Consider the following 23,303-nt stretch of genomic DNA (forward strand, 5'->3'; position numbering starts at 1 on the left):
GGGGAGGGGTTGGGTGATAGATTATGAAAACCATTTTGAAAAATTGCTGCTATTGTATACTCCTGTAGAGATGGGCCTCAGATAGCTTTTTAGGAGCATAACATTTGTCTGTTCACAATTTTCTGTTAAATTAATGGTGTGTTAAGTTTACAGTATGGCTGGAGCTTTGAGAAAAGGGGAAAAACATTTGTCAGAATTAAAGACGACCATTGTTGACTGTGTTAATGAGGGAGTTGTGACTCAAAGTTTCTAGGGGGGGGGGGAGACTCTTGCAAAGAATCCTTATATCCTTTTTGTGTTAATACCAGTAGTAGGATAATATGGAAAACTGACGGACAAAGAGAATTCTGTGGGGTGGCAATTACTGCTGAATGGTTTTCATGAATATTTTTGGGTTGAGTTTTCAGTCGAGGTTGCTCTTCTGCGTAAAGTAAAATAAAAATGAAATAACTTCGGGACTGGAGCAAAGAGAAGCAGTTGATGGTAGTGTTATTTGTGCTACGAGTCGGAATGAGCTCTCTTTATTTTTGTGCACTTCGTATTTCTGCCTTGCTCTCATGTAACGACATCGCCACAAATTGATACAGTCCAAGGTTCCTTTGTGTGTTGCTCGGGAATGTTTGAAGTTGGTCGGTTCAACCTGCATTTTTCTATTTTGACTGTATATGAGGGGGGGGGGGGATTACTAGCTGAACTATTGTGACGACTGAAAGGGAAAATAAATGAGTCTTCCTCCGAAAAGATAATGTGTGTGCACTGAGATGTGCAGTGAGATCATCCATGCTTGTGAAGAGTTTGAGAGAAGGTTGTGTGAAGTGTGAGAACTCACAGTGTGAAAAGTGAGACAGAAGATTGAAAAATGTGAGAGAAGATTGTGTGAAAGGTGTGAGAACTCACAGTGTGCAAATAGAGGAAATGTTTTGTGAAAAATGTGAGAACTCACTGTGTGAAAAGTGTGAGGACTCATTGTGTAAAAAATTTGAGAGCTGATTGTGAAAAATGTGAGAACTCACAGTGTGAAAGGTGAGAGAGAAGATTGTGTGACAAGTGTGAGAGCTCACTGTGTGTTTTCCCCTGTTTTTCTCTTAGTCTCTGCTCCACGATCCAAACCCCAATAGTCCTGCCAACAATGAGGCGGCACAACTGTACAGAGAAAACCGCAGAGAGTATGAGAAAAAAGTGGCAGCCATTGTTCAAGAAAGCTGGAACGATGACGATGATGAGGGAGAGGAAGACGAGGAGGAGGAGGAGAGTAAAGCCGGCTCATAGCATTCTGTGATAGTGGCCAGCCTCAGATGAAGTAATCTCCTGTGCCTAGGCGTGATTACAGGCTTTCTTTTGCTCTTATGTCCATATTTCTACATACAAACAAAACAAAAAAGTCCAAACAGTTTTTGACCTCTAGATCAGGTGACTCAGCAGTGGGGACTGCATCCCACTTGTCATTGTTTCTATTTTGCCGTGTTTTGTAAAGGTGTTGTTCTCGCCAAGCACTGAATTACCCCCTTGGTCACGAGTATGATGTAGCGCCCTGTCTCGGGCTGGTACTGGTGTTGGTGTTTGTAACCGGAGGGCGGCTCGTTCGTGTCCTCCGCGCATGTTTGTGGTGGGCTCCGGGGGGGCTCCCGAGTACCAGCTTGGAGATTGCGGCCGGTGCATGCTCTCGTAGGGAGGTTGTCGCTGCGTTGTGCGGGACAGCATTGTTTCTGTGAAGTATGGGTGATGTGCCGGAATACATTTTTCCAGGTACAGTTTTTTTTTTTTGACTTGTGAGGAGAGTGGGTGGAGAAAGGGAGGAGAGACTGGTGTGGTCTGGGTCTGGTGTGTAGAGTCCACAAAAGTGGACATAGCTCAGAGCTCCGAAATGAAAATCTTGGAAATGTGGACACGGCCTGGCTTTGCCCTCTGCCCCAGCCGAAATGATGCAAAGTTGACCTTTTCCCTTCGCTTTACTTTTTGGTTGATATTGCGTGAAACCTGCTAGCTCTGACTTGTTTATCATTATTTGATATATGTGGATATATATGGTTGGAACAACTTTGTCCAAACACTACCCATTGATCATGTCATATTAGTAAAACAATTTCTAGTTAGTTAGTTTTCACTATACATTGAAGTTGTTTTATGATGAGTGTGCCAATGATTCTGTGTCCATAACAGTGGAATGTGTTTGTTCCAGTCCCTTCTAGATGAGCCCAACCCCAACAGCCCTGCCAATAATGTAGCAGCTAAGCTATACCAGGAAAATCGTAAAGAGTATGAGAAAAAGGTCAAGGTCATTGTGGAAGAAAGTTGGATCTTCATTGGGGAAGTGTGAGTGTCCATGTGGAAGAGAAAGAACGTGACCAAGTTGTTTTTTTTTTTTATGGTTCATCTGTTTTTGTTTTGTTTGTTTGTTTTTTTTGTGCTTTTCATCAGCGATGCACTTCATTGTGGCCTACCATGTTTTGGAATCTGATGTTGTTGACTTGTGCGTTCATAACATTGTCGTTGACTCTGTGCTCCATGAGAATTTGCTTTACTTTTCTGGGCCTGTGAGTAGATTGGGGGGGTGGCTGTGTGGTTTTGTTTTTGCTTACAAGACTTTCCTGAAAAAAATTGTTTAGTTAGTAAAATTTTAGGCTATTGCATTTTAAAAAAATGTTGAGACATAAATGTTAGAAAAAGCCACAAAACTAACTTGTTTGTATTTGAGTTTTTGCAATCATTGCATCTTTGCACTATTGAAAAGGGCAGCAGAAGTGTTGCCACAAAGTTCTGCTGTTGTATCGTGTTGATACCAGCTGAGAAGAATTTTTTAGCGTCATTTATCCAGATTGGAAAGTGCCTCACAACCTGTCCCCCTTTCTCTACAACTGTACTGGCTCATGGAAGGGAAACGGTCGTCTGGCATTTCTTTCCATATTAAGAGAAACGCATCCTTCCCACACCCACATTTATATATATAGATAGAGGCCCATTGATACATCCCTCTCATATGCATATATATATCATGTATAGATATATATACACAATGGCCTACAGTGTTTTCCTCATCATATGCTGTTTATACCTATGGCAAGTTACGGCTTGCGGCAGGAAATGGCGAGTGTGAGTATTAAGAGCTGATCACTGAGGAAAATTGCCACCTTGGATTGAAACGATCCTAACCCTTTGTTGATGATATTTTCTACATATTTATTCTCCCCCCCCCTCCCCCCAACAAATTGTCCAATTTGAAAGTACTTAGTACTCTTTATAAAAAGTTTGTGGTTCTCCTACTAGAGGTTTGAGTGTGGTTCTCACGTGAGATTTGAGGTGTGTGCTGGATGCAGCGCTGTGTTGTGCATGAAGAGCCTGGTTATCACAATTTTATGATTGGAAGACAAATGTCCATGTAGTATTGCTTTTTTTAACCCTTTGTTGGAAACACATAGTTGCCCTATGTTCACAGACAGTGAGAGAAGTGCCACAGTGTCTTTCCTGTCCACATGAAAATGTTGTCAAATCGAATTTTTGAAACGTCCCAGAGCTCTGATCTTTTCTGTGCTCCGGTAAATGCTTTTGTCTTATTTTGAACTTTTTGAACATTTTGAACATTTTCAAACTCTTTTCACATTGCTTGGATGAGGTTTGACAATATTATCATTTTACCGAGTTATTCTTTGCCAACAACGGAAGGAACGACATATCGTAAAGGAGTGGGCTCAGTATCTCGGTGCGTGTGGCAGTATCTCGATGAGTGTGCCACAACGGTCAAGCGTCAGTATGGGCTGAATCTTCTCCTTCTACTGTTGTGACAAGATACAGTGGAGTCCGCATTAACTGAACACATTTCATTCGGGGGAAAAAAGGGATAATCTGAACTCGAAGAAAATAAAATCTACTGATTTTTTTTTGGGGGGGCCTCTATTTCAACATCATCTCTAAACCGGGAAACCTGGCTCATCCCAAGAAAATCTGATGGTCATGGAGATTTTTGCTTTTAAGCGGACTCCACTGTATCTCTGGACCTGTGAAAATTCAGTAATGAATAGAACTAGTTAGGCAACCATTAAAATGTTAGAAAAAATATGTAAAAAGTAAAATCTCTTTCTCCCGAGATAAATGTTTGCCTGTTTCAGCCCTATTCTGATTCCTGTACTGATGTAAGTAAATCAACTAGCTTTTGAGATGTGTCAGAAAGTCTTGTCGTAATCGTCCCATTGCCCCAAAGTGAAAGCTGTACTGTTTGTTTTCTTCACATGATCCTCAATCCAAGCCGAGCTACACCAAATATTTCTGGACAACTGTGGCGGGTGATTGGTCAGTCGTTGTTGTGCTATTTTGTCACAGAGGATGTTCGTCGTTTGTCTTCTTTAATTTTCCGGGAAAACTTTTGTCATGATCTTATCGAAGGAGTTTTGTCCTGTTATTTGCCTTGAGTCAGGTCCTGTCTTGTTGTGGAACTTGGAAGATGATTTTGAGTACGCTATGTGTGTGAAGTAGGAAGATGATTCCTTGAGTTCTTGAAGTTAAGGTTTTCTGCGGCATGCAAGATTGATCAGCTGTTTTAACTTTCTCACCTGTATTTCTTAATTTCCTGTGCGTGCACAAGGTCATAAAATATATATGCTCGGCGTGGGTTACTGTATGACGTGTCGGTTGTCATGTTACGGTGTTGTCGTGTGTGTGGATGGCATCGTGTCTACCCCGTGGGAGACTTGGGAGGACAAAGTCCATCCTCGTCCAGCCCCCTCATCGTCTCATCTCCTTCTTCTGTACACATGTATGTTGTCGTTGGAAACAAGCCGAGAACGGTCATAGTATAGATCCACGTTGGTTTGGATTCTTCTTTTTCACCCCCGTCATTGTTATTAAGATATTTTGAAAAGAAAAGTAAATTGTACTGGTGGCTTGTTTCTCTCCTGTGTTACAGCATAATTGTACAAATGTAATAAAGGTTGTAAGATTACAGTGCATTTCATTCCTTTGTTCTTGTTTGTTTCTCACTTGGGATTATTATTATTATGGGTGGTTGGAGGGCGCCACTGGTAGGACCTGCTTCTTTTTTTCCCCTCTGTTGTTGTTTCTGTCTATGCGTATTGCTTCTTCTGTGCACTATATGGCCATTATAGTGTGGATGTGTTTCTCTCGTCAAACTGCTGCTCCATGTGACCGTTATATTTATAGTGTGGATGTGCTCCTCTCTACTAAGACCTGTGCACTGTATGATTATAGTTTTGTACAGTAATAAGTGTACATTGATAGACTATATTTGCTTCTCTCTACTCGAACCTCAAAACATCTGTCCTATCCATCTCAGCTTAACAAATTTGACTAAAAGAGTGTGTGTAGAATGGGGTTTTAAAACGGTGTTTTTACACACAAACCCCCCCTCCCAACGACACAATTTAGATTTATAGGAGGCTGGCTTCTGACCTCTGCCTGTCTTTGCCAACTTCGGCTAAGACCAAGAGGAATGCAAAATACAGTAGCCCAGCAATACGACCCAGATGCGTGACAAAAATTTCTCCCCTCTCCGGTCATCGAATTCATGTCTCCCGTGTGCGACGTGAAGTGCCTAACTGCTGCACCACAGACACCTGGGTCTGGAATGGATATATTTTTTTATAGCAGAGGGTTTTACGGCGCTTGCAACTGCATAAGGTCATATGAGCGCCAAGGGGTGGGTGTCAACAGAGAAGTCTTTACAGGGAATCAGACTTAGACTGCTCGCCTCTCTAGCTTCAACAGCACAAGGTCTGCTTCGACTATCAAGGCACCCCGGAAATAGCAGGTCACAAGAGAGTGACAAACATACCAAAGAAGTATGAGGAAAATGACAATAGTAAGGATCAGGAAAGAAAAAGCAGCAGTTCCCCGTTGTAGATCAGGCACAGTTATGAGCGTGACATGAGTCAGCCCATTTACTATTCTACTATGCTTGAACGAGAAATGTCCACCCTTTGGGAATGGCCTAAAGACACTACAGTCAGTGGCACTGCCCCAGGGGTGGAATGGATAACCTTGTACGGTACTGATAAAGTTGTTGATGTAATTGAGTCACGTATGAAGGCGAAGGTACATGTACTTAGTAACCCCTTCGTTGACTAAAGACGTGTGTGGTACGTCATGTCCTCGATCAATAGCAACAACAAATGGGTGATTGGTGGGTGCTCTGGTGTGGTTTGCTCCTTATTTCCTATCAAAAGCTATCACCCTTCTCTCTCCTCCTCCTTTTTTGTGTTTGTTACTCTCTTGTAACACCTCTAATCTTTGGCACTTATATAACCTAATTGTGTTGCAAGTGCCGTTAAACTCTTACTTAAACTAAAACCAACAACAACATGATAGATCCTGCCCTGGATCAATTACAACAACATAGTACGTCATGAATTTTATTTTTCTTACATCCACCCTCTTTACCTGAAAATAATAACAGCTTGTCTGACAGAACATCCGCACAGGAGAATATTTCTCCAGCGAATTATTAGAAGACTTGAGGCTCCTGCTGTGGCCCATGAGACCAATTCTGGCAGAGAAAAGGTATTTTTAAAAGCTCCACTTCCACATATAAATGGATGTGCGCGGCTTGCAGCTTCTATATTGAAAAGGATAGATGATTACATGTAATACATAGATGTCTCTGACTTGCACAAAGGTTTTGTTTTAATTTTAAATGAGAAAGAGCAGCTCAAACATCAGACTCTCTCTCTCTCTCGCCAAAGTGCAATGTATCTGAAGGCACGATTAAAAAAGACATCAGTCAGCTACTGTATAGGTGAAAAGAAGATAACCTCCCGCATATCTCTACTCTTAGTTTAGAAATCATTTAATGGAGCCTTCAATTTCATTCTCAAATGAAATTTTAATCATCAAATCACAGCACACCTTCTTACTCTTACAGAGATGCATTTTATGTACTTTCTGTAGTACACACAGCAAAGCATATCTGATGTACACACAACATACCTACACACAGCACACCCTCTCAGACACAGCGAACCTTCTCTGATGTACACACAGACAGCACACCTTCTCTGATGTACACGCTTAACACACAGCACACCTTCTCTGAAGTACACACTTAACACACAGCTCACCGTCTCTGATGTACACACATTTGTTAACTCACTTAGCTTAAAATTGAGCTGAAAAAGGTGCCAAGACAAGATCTACAATTTAAGGCCACTTATTACTTTTCACCTCACACAGATTACAAAGAAGTAGTTAGGTGAGAATACAAAAATAGCTACTATGTATTTATACAATGTATATTTTTGTAAAGTGTAACAATACATTTTTCAGTTAAACTCTTGATGTGATGAATCATTGAGTGTTATATTGTACAGTGCAGCCTCATAACGACATCATTAGGACCAGAAAAAAATGTCGTTATAGAGAGGCAACCAAAAATATTACTTACTAATGATATATAATATTGGGACTTGGGCACCATGTCGCTTTACAGAGGATGTTGTTATATCGAAGGTCGTTATAGAGAGGCTGCATTGTATAATATGACAATAATAATATTCTTTGTAGTTTACGCTCTTTTGGAATTACAAGCAAAATACAAACCACGCTTTTAAGAAAGTTCTCAAATCGGTGCAATTCTACATGTATCGGTATCAGGCAATGATGTAATTCTACACGATATATCTTGCAATAATGTGTCCTGCATACAAGTTTACCAATAAATCAACTTTAAATATTACATCAATACACATCTGTACAAAGTTTTGTACCACTTTCACCAATACTCTGATAAAACTGAGGAAAACTTACAAAATAACATTGACTGTGGTGATAATTTGTTCTACATGCAAAAATATTTTGACCAGAGAGAAAAAAATAAATCTTTCTAAAAAAGACAACAACAAAAATGCGGTGGTGCCGGTAATACAGTATATACCACTAGCAGGTACAATGTAATACATTTGGGCACAGATTACACAAACACAGAAAACTCAAAATCATCGACAGCTCGTATAATTTGCTTTTTCTCAACTGACATCTCTTTTAATTTTTTTATTATCGGTTTACTCAAATTAGGGATATGTCAAAACAAATTTATCAATCCCCGGCGTGTTTGAATTATATCTAAGCTCGACTGTATATAATAACGAAAATGGCCAGTACTCAGTTCCTGGATGCTCTGACTTCTCATCCTCAATAACGCAGCCAATATATGTAAATTGTGAGGCAAACTAAAACACAACCAATATTCGTCGTGAGGCAGTAATTATGCGTCACAGTAAAATAACAAGTGAAACTTGGAGAAGAATCACAGAAATCGATGTAGGCCTACAGAAAAGTGGGAAGACATGGAATAACATCAAGAGGCTAGCCCAGGATGGAGAAAGGTGGAAAGTGTTTGTCCGTGGCCTATACCCTGGTGCAGGGTGAGAAAGGCAATGATGATGATGACAGTTAAACACAATCTACTGATGGTTCTTTCACCAACATTTCAAAGCTTCACATATATATATACATACATGTATATTTCCCACAAGTCCTTTGTAAATGACTGATCTGTTGTTATAATTATAGACCTAGGCCTACAAACTGTGTATTCATGTCAACATCTTGTAGGGAGAAATTTAGGAAGCAGTAAGATCGTCATAATTACAAAGTGTTCCTTTTAATCACACCTGCAATTAATCTTAAAGAAATCAATTGCATAAATCACAGATTATTTCTTTCTTTCAAAAAGAAACTTCCGTTGTGTAATAAACTAATGTTTCTGATCAATAGCAATTTTCATGACAAAGCATTCTAATAACACTACCAGACACACATAAAAGTTTCAAAGTCGAGCAAGTGGTCAAGGTTCAAGTCTTGTTGGCGTTCAGTTTCTGTGTCCTCTCAATCCGAGCCTGTTGTGTGGCAGCTTCAATCCTCGCAGCACTCAGCTGGCTCTGTACCGCATTCTTCTCCTTCACCTGATCAATTTCCTCCTGGAAGTACGTCTTCCTACACAATGGAAGTATTCAAGGAATGCTCATTATTTTATTTAATCTCTTACAAAAGAAACTATTCCAAATATAAAAATTTACTAACTGAAAATTATTTTCACTGCACGGCATGCTGTAAAAAGTAAAAATTCACCAAAAGGAGTTCAAAAAGTAAAATGATAATGGTTCTATTAGTAAGACTTGATGAAATAAAGTGTTGAGAATATTACTTGTCTTACTTGTCCACTGTGTTGGGGTCACTGCAGTGTTGAGAATACATACAATAAGTAATAATTTTGTATTTCACTTGAACTTATCACCAACAAAAAGATAAAGCAGAAGATCTGGAGGCTTTTCACATTTAATCACAGTTTGTCTCATAGCTTATAACATGAAACAGTGTGTTACTGTTTGTCTCAATGTCTCATAGCTATAACATACAGTGTGTTACTGTTTGTCTCAAAGTCTCATAGCCATAACATACACTCAGTCAGTTTGTCTCAACTCGGTGTCTCATAATAACGTACACTGAGTTCCCTTGAATCCTGACAGAGGTACTTATCATGTAGGCCTACATTGTGCAACAGTACAGACCTACTGTGATCTGGAAAAAGTATCTATTCAAATCTCTATCCAGAAGGAAAGTTGCGAGCGCCGTAAAACCTCTACTAAAACTAAAAAATCCAGCAGGAAAGGAGTAATAAACAACCTCGATCATGAAATACAAAATTTGAAAGTGAATTCAAATGAATGTTGGAATGGATCTGTGCTCTCAACTCACTCAGATCATACCAGAAACTGAGAAACAAAAATCTCTCAACAAGAAAGCCACTTTATTCATCACAATCATCTCGGGGAAAAGAGCTCTCCAAGTCCTCACATTACTTTTCACAGTGCAGATTGTCAACTGTCCCCCACATGACACACAGCAATGAGATTGTTCAATCTCTGTTTCTTCAAGATACCCTTGAGGGTGGTTGGCAGATGATCTCAGGTGGGGGGGGGGTGTACAAGAAGGTTTGACAGTATTTCCACTAAACCTCTACAATCACTGGCATTCACACTCACACTCACACTATTGCCATACACGGGGAAGGAGGGGGGAGGGGAAGTGCTGTACTGACACTATTGCCAATTGCCAGACAAGACATTTTTGGAATCCCTCACCTGTAGGAGAACGCTGTGAAGTAGGCAGCCAGGCAGGCACCAAACACGATAGGATAGCGCAGGATTTGCCACGTGCTGAATGCCCTTTTAACCATGGTGTACCTGGTTCAAGGAGTACCAATGGTAGATACTATAGGCCTGTTGATATATAAAATGAACAAAACACAACATCTTTGTACAATTATTATTTGCTGCTAAAATAAGTTTTTTCCGTATTAAACGCACATCTTTGGCCATGACTCTGGTGGTATCTAAGTTTTCAAAGAAAAGTTACCTTTGAATATTTTGATAGAAAACGAAAATTTAAGCTGAATTAATCTGTTAATCATGACTTAGCATTTGTCCTCACCAAAAGATGTGGATTCAATGGGTGGTGTAGACTTATAGGACCTTATATCACACTATACATAATGTATAGAGTCAATAAATACACATGGGGTGATGTTGTCGGGAGTGAAAAAAAAAGATCAACTCATCCGAAGTTTAACTTAACCATTGAGACCTGTAAAGAAGAAGAGGTGCTGGGACCCGAGAAGAAGATCAACTTAACCAAAGATCAACTGAAGCGAGTTCAACACAAGTGGACTTGACAATAATGTTATACATAGACATGTCTATGTTCTTGATGAAAAAACCACCAACATCTTGAAGAAAAATCATATACTGTGAAACCTGTGTAAAACGGCCTCCCATTGTCAAGTAGAACAGTGGCCGTATAACACAGGCAGCCATGCAGGCACCAAACACGACAGGATAGCGCAGGACTGATCAAAATGAAGAAAGTAAACCATTCTCTTCTGAGGTCCAAACCGAGGCAGATCTCAGGCTTTGGATTGCTGTAAGTTGTAAGGCTAATTCAAAAGGGTATTTGTTCTCTTTTGAAAAAGCAGGAGGGTGGGTGGTGTAAGAAGGGTTTTGTTGTTTTATTTTTTTGGTTAGCTTTTCTTTGTTATTGATTTTGTGTAAGGGTAAAATAAACAAAATATTACGTAAGACAATGAAGACCAAGTGCCATGGTAAAACAAACACATGGGTCGCCACCACTCAGAGAATGAGCGACGCTTCTGTAGCAAGTTCACGTCAACATCCACTGTCACTTTGTTACAGATTAGGTTGACAAAACAGCGTGACCTCACACACGATTTGTGCATGAGTTGTGGGCGGGGCTTATAGGTTACAACGGATCACACGCTTCCCTCACCAGCAGTCGAAAATTTATTGTTACCCATTGGTCACCTTGGTAAACATTCATTGGAGGGACTTACAATAAAAGCAGGTGAGTGGATTATGATGGCCTGTCCACAGCATCAGGGGCCGATTAAAAATTTAAGGCAAAGGGTCAGGCTATGGGTGACCACGCCTGGCCATCTGAGGCAGGTACATTAGACCGTGGGTTGATGATAAAATAAGGTGGCTGTGGCCATGTTGGACAGGTGACCGTTTTACACAGTTAAGTTATATAGAAAAAATGCAAGGTGGAAAGTGGCCGTTTGTACAGGTGGCCGTCATGGCAGGTTTGGCTGTATTTGTGTTTGAAGGAAGAGGAAGTCCCTAAGTATCAGAGGTAAAACAAGTGAGAAAATGACAACTAAAGTTTGGTGACTTTCAAAGGTCCTTGAAAACAGCAAATTTACAATTTGTGTGCCTTTGATCAACGTTGTTCACTAAAATCCACACAGTTTAAAGTGTTTTGAAAAGTACATAAAAGGTGTTGAGCCCAAAAAATAAAATTTCATCAAAATTGCCCAACGGGTGGAAAATGCGTTTTTATTTTATTCCGTCATTTTGACGAGCACCTGATTCACCACGATGCCACATACATGTAGTCTGTGGTCCACTCATAGACAAATCCAGAGTCCACCACATAGAGACACACTGAGTGAGTGAGCTTTTTTTGGTAGTTCCCACTCCGCAATTCTTATTCGCCGGTTTTGGCCCCAAGAGTAGGAGGGTTTCAGGGGGGCAAGCCCTGACCTAATAAAAATTTGGTAGGGGGTTTCTGGGGGGCATACCCCCCTGAATTTTATCATAATTTGATGTTTTGCAGTTGTTAGGTTTGATATCTTAGCTCACCACGCATCAAACGTATAGATCTTGATGTAGATCTAGGGTCTAATAAGGGGGGTGAGAACTACCGAAAAAGCACCCTTTTTCGTAACAGATTTGAAGATGGAAAATTGATGGGCATTTTGGTTTGATGTTAGCAGATTTTGGGGGTACTATGTATGTATTGTACTAAGTAAGTCGTACTTTGTAGGGAACATTAAAACTAGGAAAAGTGATGGCAAAGAGGGTATAGGTCTAGCTGACACTGACAAGATAGATATCTAGATATCTAGTCCTTTAGCCTCTAGATATTTTATCTAGACTCTAGATCTAGATATCTAGATCTAGAAATCTAGATTCTATATCTAGATCCAGATCTAATATTTTTAAATATTTTTCTGCTAGGCCTAGAATCTAGATCTAGATCTAGAATCTAGATTCTAGATTAGATCTAAATATAGATCTAGCCCCTTCTAGATCTAGATTTTGACTGTTCGTGAATTTATATTGCATTGTATATTTTTAGTGAACACATTTTCAACCTCACTGCGAGACTGTTTTTCTGGTATAAAATTTTACACATATGCATTTATATCATATGTATAATACTTTGTTTTACGTACACATTTGTGTCGATTAATTTTTAAGATGTGATGTCTTTTTCATTGTAATGCGCATTGAGCATCTTTTAGGAAATGGAAATGCGCAGTATAAATGCTATTTATTATTATTATTATTAGATATAGATATAGATCTAGATCTACTTGATACATGGGGAACGCTGAAAAAAAAGTTGCAAGTATGGACGTGATCTTGTATTATTATAGTTTTATATTAAAACAATTTCTGTCAAATCTGGATACCAGATGAAGTGGAGGTAATATTTTGAGCTCAATCCGTGTACAGATTGACTTGACTTGAACTTGTTGATGATTCTCTGCACTCAGCACCCAAACAAAACGACCCCGGTGATGCTGTCAGTTTTAAAAGTATAAAACAAAATCGTAACCGTTGCCCAGAAATATTCGTTGATTTCTTGGAAATAGTATAATTAATATTATCGTGAAGGCTGATCTGAACGATTTTTCCCTCAAAAATTATTTTCTAGAGTTTAAAAAATGTATTTTTCAGTTGATACAAGGTAAAACTCTGCATTTTGATAGGAGAAATTGCACTGTTAACTTGTGAAGTCTTTCGTCTCTAAAGTTCCATTGTCACGGATATTATTAGGGCCTATAGTCTGGAGTCGAGTCGATTTTACTTCACTAAAATAAGTTCCCAGAAATTGTCAAATATGTTGACATATTTTGTCAAGCTAAGGAAAGGCATGATGTTTTAAAGGGATAAATGGCGCCCAGTGAGCTTGCTTAGTTTTCCTTCTTGACTTCTGGATGCTTTTTCATTATCCCCCACACAACTGACATCTACAATCTACTCATATTATCTATGGTTTTGACCGACTTGATCAGGAATCCACATTGCCAATAAGGACTAAAATAGTATGATTCGATAATTAGCTATTGGCGATTTTAAAATCCAAGATGTCCAATTTTGAAGCATGAAAGTGACAGATAGTTTTGTTTGAAGCAGCTAATTTATTCAATATCAAATATTCTTGCTCAGATGCGGATATGTCTAAACATAAAAAGAAGCTAAATTTCAACCAGGAAATGTTCCTGGCTGGTGTTTCCGTTTTTTCCCCTTCTTTTCTTTGCTGGTCACGCCATGAAACGAGAGAAGACGAGAGTTGAGATTACAATGGCGATGTAATTGACGACATTGTTGTTTACAAAAGGAAAGGCTCATAACAATGACACACTGTGCTTGTTGAGCTCATGAAACTTCGTAGTCTGAGTACGATTCTGTTGTGTTTTAATATTTCGTATGAGTTCTTCCAATACCAACAGTTCACTGGACGGACAACAGTCCGCGAGGTAAAGTTCTTTTTACAACAACACACCATGACATGACACTCTGCTGACACAGCCACAGCACACCACACACACACACTCTGATGTCTACTGACACTCGACTTTTTTTCACTGCTTTTTAAATGTTTTGTTGTTGTGTTGTTTGATTTGTATTCTTTAGATGTAAATTTAGAGCTGAGATTGAGAGTTAAAACCTCGATATCTTGGCCCAGAAGCAAGGTCTGGATCTAAAAAAAATGACTGATAAGATAAATGTCTGGATTCGGGACTTTTTAGTATTTTTAGATCCGACACTGATCCGTGCTGTCCATTCCTATTTAGTTTAGAATTTAAATTTAGACTTCGACTTTTGTTCTTGCAGTCTAATATTAGTAAGATTCTAGTTGTGAGATGGATCAAGGTTAAATAATTTCCTTAGTGTGTGAGAGTGTAATAGGGGTGCTTTTTCGGTAGCTTGCCCCCCTGACCTGCCTAATAAAAATATGAATTTTACCATAATTTGATGTTTTGCAGTTGTTAGGTTTGATATCTTAGCTCGCCGCGCTTCAAACGTATAGATCTCGATGTAGATCATCTCAGAAAATTGGATCTGCCATCGCTGTACTATCGGAGAGCTCGACATGATTGAATGTTACAAGTATTTAACAGGAATTTACAACGTAATGGGAGACATTTTACCCCGCGATCTACACTCTAGCACCAGGGGACACAGTCTAAAATATAAAAAAAACCTTGTGAAAACAGCAGTCCGCCAAAACTTCTTCAGTGTACGCACAGTTAATGCTTGGAATTCCCTTCTGGAAAATGTGGTGAGATACCATCCTTGAATGCTTTCAAGAATAGGATTGACATGGTCTGGAAGGCACATAAATTCTCTATGAACCTAGATTGGTTTCAAACTGCCAGATCCATGTGCCATGAGCACTAACCTACAGATACCAGAGTGTGAAAACAACGAGCAGGAAGGAACAAGCAATGAAAGCAACGAACGGCTGATAGGCGACTAGCCTGACCACAGCCTTACTTCATACTACTACTACTACTACTACTAGATCTAGATCTAGGCTCAAATAAGGGGGGTGAGAATTACCGAAAAAGCACCTACTAAGTTAGGCTTGATAAAAGAATTTGGTAAATTTTTACTTTCACTCCCACACACTGATGCACTTCATCGTTGGTCAAACTGCGGTAGGAAGGACTTCCGTAACGAGCAACCACCCCAACAAACACAATAAAGAAGAGGCTTAACCCTAACCCTAGATCTACCCCTAGCCCTCAATTCTACTCTGTCTCATAGTGGTCGCTCGTTACAGAAGTCCTCCCCTGAAGTACTGTTTGCTGCAGATCACATATAAAGCCACTAAAAGTGTCGCAAATCAATTAATCAAAAAAAAATTCAAATCTATTTGTAAAATATCACATTATGGGTTAAAACAGTGGGGGCACGCCCCCCCTATAACCTCCCAGATTTTCTTTTGCCCTTTAGGGCCTCCCTAGAACTCCCCTATTGGTCCAAAACACATCTATCTCTATTCAGAACAATCAGATATTTGCGATGGAAATGAAGTAGATATTCATGTTCATCGCATCAATTAATATTTAGGCCTAGCAGAAAATGGACAAAGTGTTAGACGGGAGGGAAAGTAAAAAAAATACCTAGATTTCCTTCTCGGCCTCTTCTCTACTTTTATTAGAATACTCTCAAAATCATCATGTGGACTGGATTCATGACTTGATATGTCTAACTAAACTAAAGGGGAAAGGCCTACTGACAATGAAAGAGTAATTGTGGGTGTTCTGTGGACATAGTTGGCTAAACATCTCAAGAAATGAAGGAAGCATCATATTTTTAAATTATAGGCTTAATATTTTATTTACTAGGCTTAGCCTTAGGCCTACAAAGTACAATTCATAACAGAACACCCTGTCTTCACAGACAAAAAGGCTTTTAAAAAAAATTTATAGAAAAGGTCCAAACCCACTTTTATTTAATACTATTTTTTGGCACTGTTTTACTGTTTTTTCGTGTGCTGAGAACGATTTTAACACCAAAAACTGTCGCAGGTATGCCCCCTTGCACCCCCCTTTTATTGGGGTGCGTCTGCGCAGTATTATTGGAGAAGGAAATGGGAAACAATCAGCTATATTCAAACCATTATAATGTCTCAAAAATCATACATTTGCGAAAGTTTTGAGTTGCATTTCCTAAATCAGAAAGCAAAAATACATGGAAAAGACATGAAACAGGATTTGGACCATTTCTATAATAATACCCTTATTTTTTTCAATTTATTTTGAGAAAATTGCCCTTTAAAAGTTAAAAGTTAAAAATACAAATTATGTATTCAACAGGTATGTCTACCTGTATGTCTACCTGTACCAACCGCCACTTTCACATTCCCCACTCCCCCCCCCTTGCTTTTTTTTCTCTATATATAATTATAATTTCACTGTAAAATGGTCCCCTGTCCAATGCAGCCGCGACAACCATGTTTTATCCACCAACAACCAAAAATCCTGCCTAAGATGGTCAAGTAAATCTTTAATTTCCTGACGCTTTGTCATGAATTATGTATTGGCACGTTTTGTTTTGTTTTACCTGTGCACCCTGTGTTCCTCACTTTGTAGAATTGAACACTACAGCAGTAGCGAGACTTCATCTCTCTGTGTAAACAAAAATGTTTCACATTATATTCAGATAAATTCAGACACTGATGATGGCATCAACGAAGAAATTGTAACTCACGTCCTAAGACCACAACCAACTCCAGTTGGGAACACAGAAGGGAATGTTTAAAAAACACAACCCAAAAAGCCCAAAGAAAGCCGTGACCTATTAAATGACAGGCGAACACCGTACCTCTAGGCCACGAGAGCCCCCTACCCACCCCCATCTCCTCTCAAAAAAGAAAAAGATTAAAGATTAATTAGCCTAATGGTAGTCCTCGTCCTCTAACCACCTCTGGTTGGAACCTCACAAAGGAATGATTTGTTGTCTTCATTTTCATCAGTTCTGCTTAAAAGATGGTCATTTTTCTCCTGGACAATGGGTGTTGGTGGTTGGTGGGTGCTTCAGTGTGGTTTGCTTCTTCTTTCCTCTTTCCCATCAAACGTCTGTCGTCTTTATCTCCCCTCCTTTTTTTAATGTTTGTTACTCTCGTGTAACACCTCTAATCTTCGGCACTTATATGACCTTATTGTGTTGCAAGTGCAAGTGCTATATAACACTTACTAAAGAATCGACAATGGGTGGCCGTCTTAAACTGGTTCAGCTGTGTTTATACCTATATATGGTCCTACCAAAGGACTTGAGCCATCGCCCTTGTACTCATAGAGAGACAGCATGTTTTAATAGACAGCATTTTCAGAGTTTTTATCTTTAAACAGTGTCATAAGCCTATATTCTTGATTTTTCTGACGGTATTGTTTATTGATGGTTTTAATCCCAACGATGGTTCTAATTACAACTCCTTTTGCTCTCTCACTTATGACTTTAAAGTTTTTGATATTTTTATTTTTAGACAGGTTTTATATTGAATGGTATATTTTTCTCAGCAGTCTATTTGTTTTGGCTTCTTTTGCTGCAAATTTTCTCAGTGTTCTAAAGTATATTCAGTTTTTCATTCAAAACAGTGATCTTTCAGGATAGATTTTTATATTTTTTAATAGAATATTGTGATTGTGTGACCTATATCTTTATTTCTTTGATTTCAGTGACCTGAGTGTAGAAAATCTCATCAACCGAAGACTTTCCCCACCGCCGGAAAATATGTATGTAATTGATTGTGTTATTATTTTAAAGTTATGAACTTTAAATTTGTACAGTTATAGTTTCATTTTTTTCCCTTTGTGAGATGTAGTTTTGTCTGGATTTTACTTTCACAAAGGGTTCTTTAACAAGCACAACTTGCACACTGGAACTCCATGATTTTTTAAACCATTTTTCAAGAAGGCTAGATGTTAGATCTTACCCTCCCCTAAGATCAGAAGTGTGGCTGAAAGACAGCAGTAAGAAGGAGCCAGGAGAAAAAAGAGTCAGGAGCCCAGAGGAAGGAAAAGGGTGGAGGAGAGAAAGAGTAGAAGCAAAATAGAAAGAGGGAGAGAGAGAGAGAGAGTAAATTTGTGTTTCTATCTTTGATGAGTGTACACTTATGGTAAATGTAGCATTTTTTGATGCTCAAGTCATTTACATTTTAGATATTTCTGAAGATTCTTCTGCTGGTTCTTCTTACAAATGTGAGGCGTGCTGTCAAAATGAGTAGCTTCCCGCAATCGAAGACGGGAGATATCTGCAGAAAATCAACACTGGGGTCAGATTGATAGATTTGTTATTGATGCCATTTTGTTCAAGTCTACTGTGATTTTTAATATTCCATATTTACCAATTGTACAAACTCCCCCCCAAAAAGTTAGTGTATTAATTTCCATAAGTCTAAAATTCGAGAAGTAACTCATTTTGTCAACTCACCTCATAAATATACATTTGAACTTTTTACGCCTCCCCAGGAAACGAGCTGCGGCAAAACAGCTGATTGAACAGTATTACTATCAGCTGACGGAGGGGTGTGGGGACGAAAACTGTACCAATGAAAATTGTGCTTCCAGCTCCGACTTTCAGTTCCGAGATGCCAACCGCAACAAACTGGCCCTGGAGGCCATCAACCTGTCCAAGAGCAAGGCCCCGCTCTGTGAGCGCCGGCCCAACAAGCTGTCGCGCTACCCCACGCAGGAGGAAGGCGCGGCGTCTTCGTCCACTGCCGCGTCGGCCGGGGAGCCCGTCGGTCAGGGGGCCAGAAGTAAAATAGCCTCCCCTACGTCCTGCTCCAGTTCCACCGATGTTGCTGCTGAAGCTGTCTCTGCCTGTAGCAGTAGTAGTTCTTTAGGTAAGATCTCTGCCCGTAGCAGTAGTAGTTCTTTAGGTAAGATCTCTGCCCGTAGCAGTAGTAGTTTTTTAGGTAAGATCTCTGCCCGTAGCAGTAGTAGTTTTTTAGGTAAGATCTCTGCCCGTAGCAGTAGTAGTTCTTTAGGTAAGATCTCTGCCTGTAGCAGTAGTAGTTCTTTAGGTAAGATCTCTGCCTGTAGCAGTAGTAGTTCTTTAGGTAAGATTTCTGCCCGTAGCAGTAGTAGTTCTTTAGGTAAGATCTCTGCCCGTAGCAGTAGTAGTTCTTTAGGTAAGATTTCTGCCTGTAGCAGTAGTAGTTCTTTAGGTAAGATCTCTGCCTGTAGCAGTAGTAGTTCTTTAGGTAAGATCTCTGCAGTAGTAGTTCTTTAGGTAAGATCTCTGCAGTAGTAGTTCTTTAGGAAAGATCTCTGCCTGTAGTAGTAGTTTTTTAGGTAAGATTTCTGCCTTAGTAGTAGTAGTACTTTAGGTAAGCTCATAGTTATCTCACAGATTGGTTCATAGTTTTATCTCACAGATTGGTTCATATTTACCTCACAGATTGGTTCATAGTTTGCTCAATAATTGGTTCATAGTTATCTCGCAGATTGGTTCATAGTTTGCTCTCGGATTGGTTCATAGTTTGCTCTCAAGTTGGTTTGGTTCGTACTAGTTTGCCAGGTTGTCCCTGAGAGAGGATGGTCCTCTTTGAGATTGTTGCTGTCTAAGATGTGTTTGTGTAGTGTTGTGTATGTAGTACAGTCTGTCCCATATATGTATTTCTAGAACAGTTTGTCCGGTAGATGTATTTCTAAAACAGTCTGTCCTACGGATGTATTTCTAGCACTGGTCTTGTACAGTATATCTTGACCAGTCTGTCCTATAGATGTATTTCTAGTGCAGTATGTCTAGAACAGCTTGTCCTATAAATGTTTGCCAAAAACAGTCTTTTTTAAAAAAAAGCAAGTAGCTTGATTGATGTTGTAAATTCTTCCACTCTGCTGTAATGTAGCGAGAACACCATGCATAATTTTCCTGTCTTTGCAAATTGATTAAAAAAAAAAAAAATTCTTTGTTTAGGTACAGCTACACAGTTCTTGACGGAGGAGATCTTGACTAAAGTGATAGATGAGTGTGAAGCGAGAAACTCATGGTCCAAGCTCAATCATGTGATAGGTTCAGTTTTTAACAATCCAGAGTCAATTTTGCTGAGTTTCCGCAAAGCTTCGCCGGCGTCAGAACCAGTCGTGGACGAGGCAGCCGCGACAGACGAGAGCTCGGCGACCACGAGTCAGGCGTCAGACGGCGACTCGAGCGGCTCGAATCTCCCCGTGCCGGAGTCCCAGAGCGGCCCGGCCAGCACAGACAAGGTCACGACGGACGGCCACCACGACGACGACATGTCTGTGGATCTGCCGTCGCTCCGGCGCGCCTACCAGCGTCTGCTGGACGTACCGGACCAGCCCTTCCAAGGCGCGCTGGTCAACGCGCTCATGATCCTCTCCCACACCCTGGACATGGAGCTCAAGTACAAGGACGCCCTGGCGCGCCGGCCGGACTACATCAACGTATTTGTCATTGTGATGGAGATTCCCATGCTGCACTGGCCCGAGTACCTGGTCAACGCCTTCCCCTGTCTATGCAGAGCCCTCGGCTCCATGCCCCTCAGTGGCCAGGCCAGGCTGGCTCGCATCTGGGCCACCTACGGGAGCGGCCGCCTGCAGGAGATGGTGCAGGGTCTGCAGCAGATGATCACAGTCAAGGTAAGATATTTGGTTATTGTGTCTTAAATGTCTTAACACTTTGCAGTCACTTGGCACAATAATGCGACGGTGAAAATTATTCGTTCCAGTCACCTGGCGCAGTTCTTTTTGAGCCAGGCCCGAGAAGTCCGTTGTAGTCACTCTCCTGGCTGGGTGACCAGATGGGGTATTTTGTACTGCTGGCTGTGTGACTGCAAGGTGTTTAATTGAAGTACTCAGTTTTACGGTTCTTGAAACACATTTAGGTCATTTATGTGCCCTTGATATTAGAGTCAGTTTAGTTTTAGTAGAGGTTTTTCGACGCTCGATACTTCATAAGGTCATATGACAGCCAAAGGGCAGATGTCAACAGAGAAATCTAGTACACTTATGCAGTTACGAACGCTGTAAAACCTTACTAAAACTAAACTAAGGTACTATTGAATGTTTAGAGTACATTATGGCACAGAATTTGATGAATAAACTACTATGTGTGCCATGTATTTTTTTCTTCCTCTCCTCCCATATCCTATCTCTATCATGATTTTTTTTTCTTTCTCTCCTCCCATAATATAACCTATCTCTATCATGACATATCTCTGACATGGTTTTTTTTTTTCTTTGTTGCCCTCCCATAACCTATCTCTATCATGATGTTTTTTTTCTTCCTCTCCTCCCATAACCTATCTCTGACATGGTGTCTTTTTTTCTTTGTCTCCTCCCATAACCTAGCTCCTGTCCTGATGGTTTTTTCCTTTGTGTCCCCCTCCCCTCCTCCCCTCCTCCCCCCTCCCCCAGGTGATAAACAATGAGGGTCGGTGGAGCCAGTCGTTCCAGCCAGGGGACGACATGTCCATCACGAGCGCCACAAGGGTGCTCAAAGTGATCTACTACGCCAGCGTGCTCGGGGGTCACATGGACAGCCCCGAGCTACTGCGGGAGGAGGCGGAGCTGAGCCAGCGTGAGTCCATCCAGGAGCACATGCAGGGCGCGTTCGGCATGGAGCCCAAGGACTCGACTCCGCCCAAAGAGGACCCGCTGGGGAAAGAGCTTGGCGTGCAGGTCATCAACTGCCGCGAGCCCTTAGTCCCGTTTGAGGACTTCATCAACGAGCCGCTGAACGACACAGTGAACATCTACCAGGACTACACCAACAACAAGTTCTCTTTCGTGCCCTACTCTTTCATCCTGACCACCGCCTCAAAGCACAGCAGCATGTACTACGAGAACAGGATCCGCATGCTCAGCGAGCGCCGCACGGCCTTCATCCAGACACTGGTCAGTGGCGGCCCGCCCAACCCCTTCCTGCGGGTGCGAGTCCGGAGGGAGCACATCATTGATGACGCTCTTGTCAGTGTGAGTATTATGTTTCTGCTCAGCTGTCAGTGTGAGTATAACATAGCCGCTGAGCTGTTGACTTGTCAACTGTCAGTGTGAATATAGTCGCTTCTCGTTTCCTATCAAACATCTATCGTCCTTATCTCCCCTTCTCTTTTTTTATTTTTGTTACTCTCTTGTAACACCTCTTATCTTCTGGCGCTCATATGACCGTATGCTGTTGCGAGCGCTGAAAACGTCGACTAAAAAAAACATGTGAGTATAATATAGACGACACCCAAGTCAGTGTGAGTACGGTATAGCTGCTCGGTTGTCAGTGTGAGTATAGTGTATCTGCTCAGCTGTCAGTGTGAGTACAGTATAGCTGCTCTGCTCTTTGTTTTGTGTCTCTCAGTGTGTTTATGGGTGACCTGTATGTCAAATATTTGTTATGTGTCTCTCAGTGTGTTTATGGGTGATCTATATGTCAAATATTTGTTATGTGTCTCTCAGTGTGTGTATGGGTGACCTATATGTCAAATATTTGTTATGTGTCTCTCAGTGTGTGTATGGGTAACCTATGTGTCAAATATTTGTTATTTGTCTCTCAGTGTGTGTATGGGTGACCTATGTGTCAAATATTTGTTATGTGTCTCTCAGTGTGTTTATGGGTGACCTATGTGTCAAATATTTGTTATGTGTCTCTCAGTGTGTGTAGGGGTGACCTATAATGTGTCAAATATTTGTTATGTGTCTCTCAGTGTGTGTATGGGTGACCTATGTGTCAAATATTTGTTATGTGTCTCTCAGTGTGTTTATGGGTGACCTACACGATACGTCATACGTTTGTGTTGTGTGTCTCTTTGCTTGTTTTTGAATGAATGGATGACTTATCCACGAACCGTTTGTCTGTTGTCCATCCAGCGTTTTTTTGCTTTCTGGATGAATGAATGACATATATTATCCATGAACCGCTTGTCTGTTGTCCGTCCGGTGTGTTTTTGGATGACGTATCCGTGAACTGTTTGTCTGTTGTTGTCCCCCAGCTGGAGATGACGGCGATGGAGAACCCGAGTGACCTGCGCAAGCAGCTGTTTGTGGAGTTTGAGGGGGAGCAGGGTCTGGACGAGGGCGGCGTCTCCAAGGAGTTCTTTCAGCTCATCGTGGAGGAGTTGTTTAATCCAGATATAGGTGAGTGCTGGCTTTAAAGAGAGGAGAGAGAAGAGAGTGCTGGCTGCGGAGAGAGAGAGAGAGAGAGAGAGAGAGAGTGCTGGCCCCGGAGAGTGAGGGGACCCCCCCCCCC

General features: G+C 40.8%; 2 protein-coding genes and 1 long non-coding RNA gene across 5 annotated transcripts in view; 2 read left to right on the forward strand and 1 right to left on the reverse strand.

Moving 5' to 3' along the window:
- LOC101852335 (ubiquitin-conjugating enzyme E2 A) overlaps positions 1 to 4,945 on the forward strand; it is a 9,840-nt gene extending 4,895 nt beyond the window's left edge. Inside the window, exon 5 of one of the 2 annotated variants that reach the window (XM_005102155.3) lies at positions 2,180 to 4,945. In XM_005102155.3, the coding sequence (XP_005102212.1) occupies positions 2,180 to 2,317 (138 nt within the window). In that variant the 3' untranslated portion in view covers positions 2,318 to 4,945. Of the gene's footprint in view, positions 1 to 1,089 lie in introns of both variants that reach the window. The other variant, XM_005102154.3, reaches the window with a different exon arrangement.
- Positions 4,946 to 6,809: 1,864 nt separating this feature from the next.
- LOC118477959 lies at positions 6,810 to 13,116 on the reverse strand. 2 transcript variants are annotated; one of them, XR_004858713.1, is made up of 3 exons: positions 12,995 to 13,116; positions 10,086 to 10,223; positions 6,810 to 8,937 (listed from the first exon to the last, which is right to left on the reverse strand). It is a non-coding gene; the product is annotated as an uncharacterized LOC118477959 (long non-coding RNA). The 2 variants fall into 2 exon arrangements; XR_004858712.1 differs by having other exon boundaries at positions 10,086 to 10,187; positions 12,995 to 13,114.
- Positions 13,117 to 13,823: 707 nt separating this feature from the next.
- The window catches only part of LOC101855428 (ubiquitin-protein ligase E3A), a gene marked incomplete at its 3' end in the record, with an annotated part of 12,022 nt that continues 2,542 nt past the window's right edge, over positions 13,824 to 23,303 (forward strand). The window contains 6 exon segments of the mRNA XM_005102165.3: positions 13,824 to 14,065; positions 17,777 to 17,833; positions 18,569 to 18,945; positions 20,022 to 20,704; positions 21,482 to 22,039; positions 23,047 to 23,191. Of these exon segments, the coding sequence (XP_005102222.2) occupies positions 14,016 to 14,065; positions 17,777 to 17,833; positions 18,569 to 18,945; positions 20,022 to 20,704; positions 21,482 to 22,039; positions 23,047 to 23,191 (1,870 nt within the window).

Source organism: Aplysia californica, unplaced genomic scaffold (genome assembly GCF_000002075.1).
Source record: "Aplysia californica isolate F4 #8 unplaced genomic scaffold, AplCal3.0 scaffold00315, whole genome shotgun sequence".
In the NCBI taxonomy this organism is placed as follows: Eukaryota; Metazoa; Mollusca; class Gastropoda; order Aplysiida; family Aplysiidae; genus Aplysia; species Aplysia californica.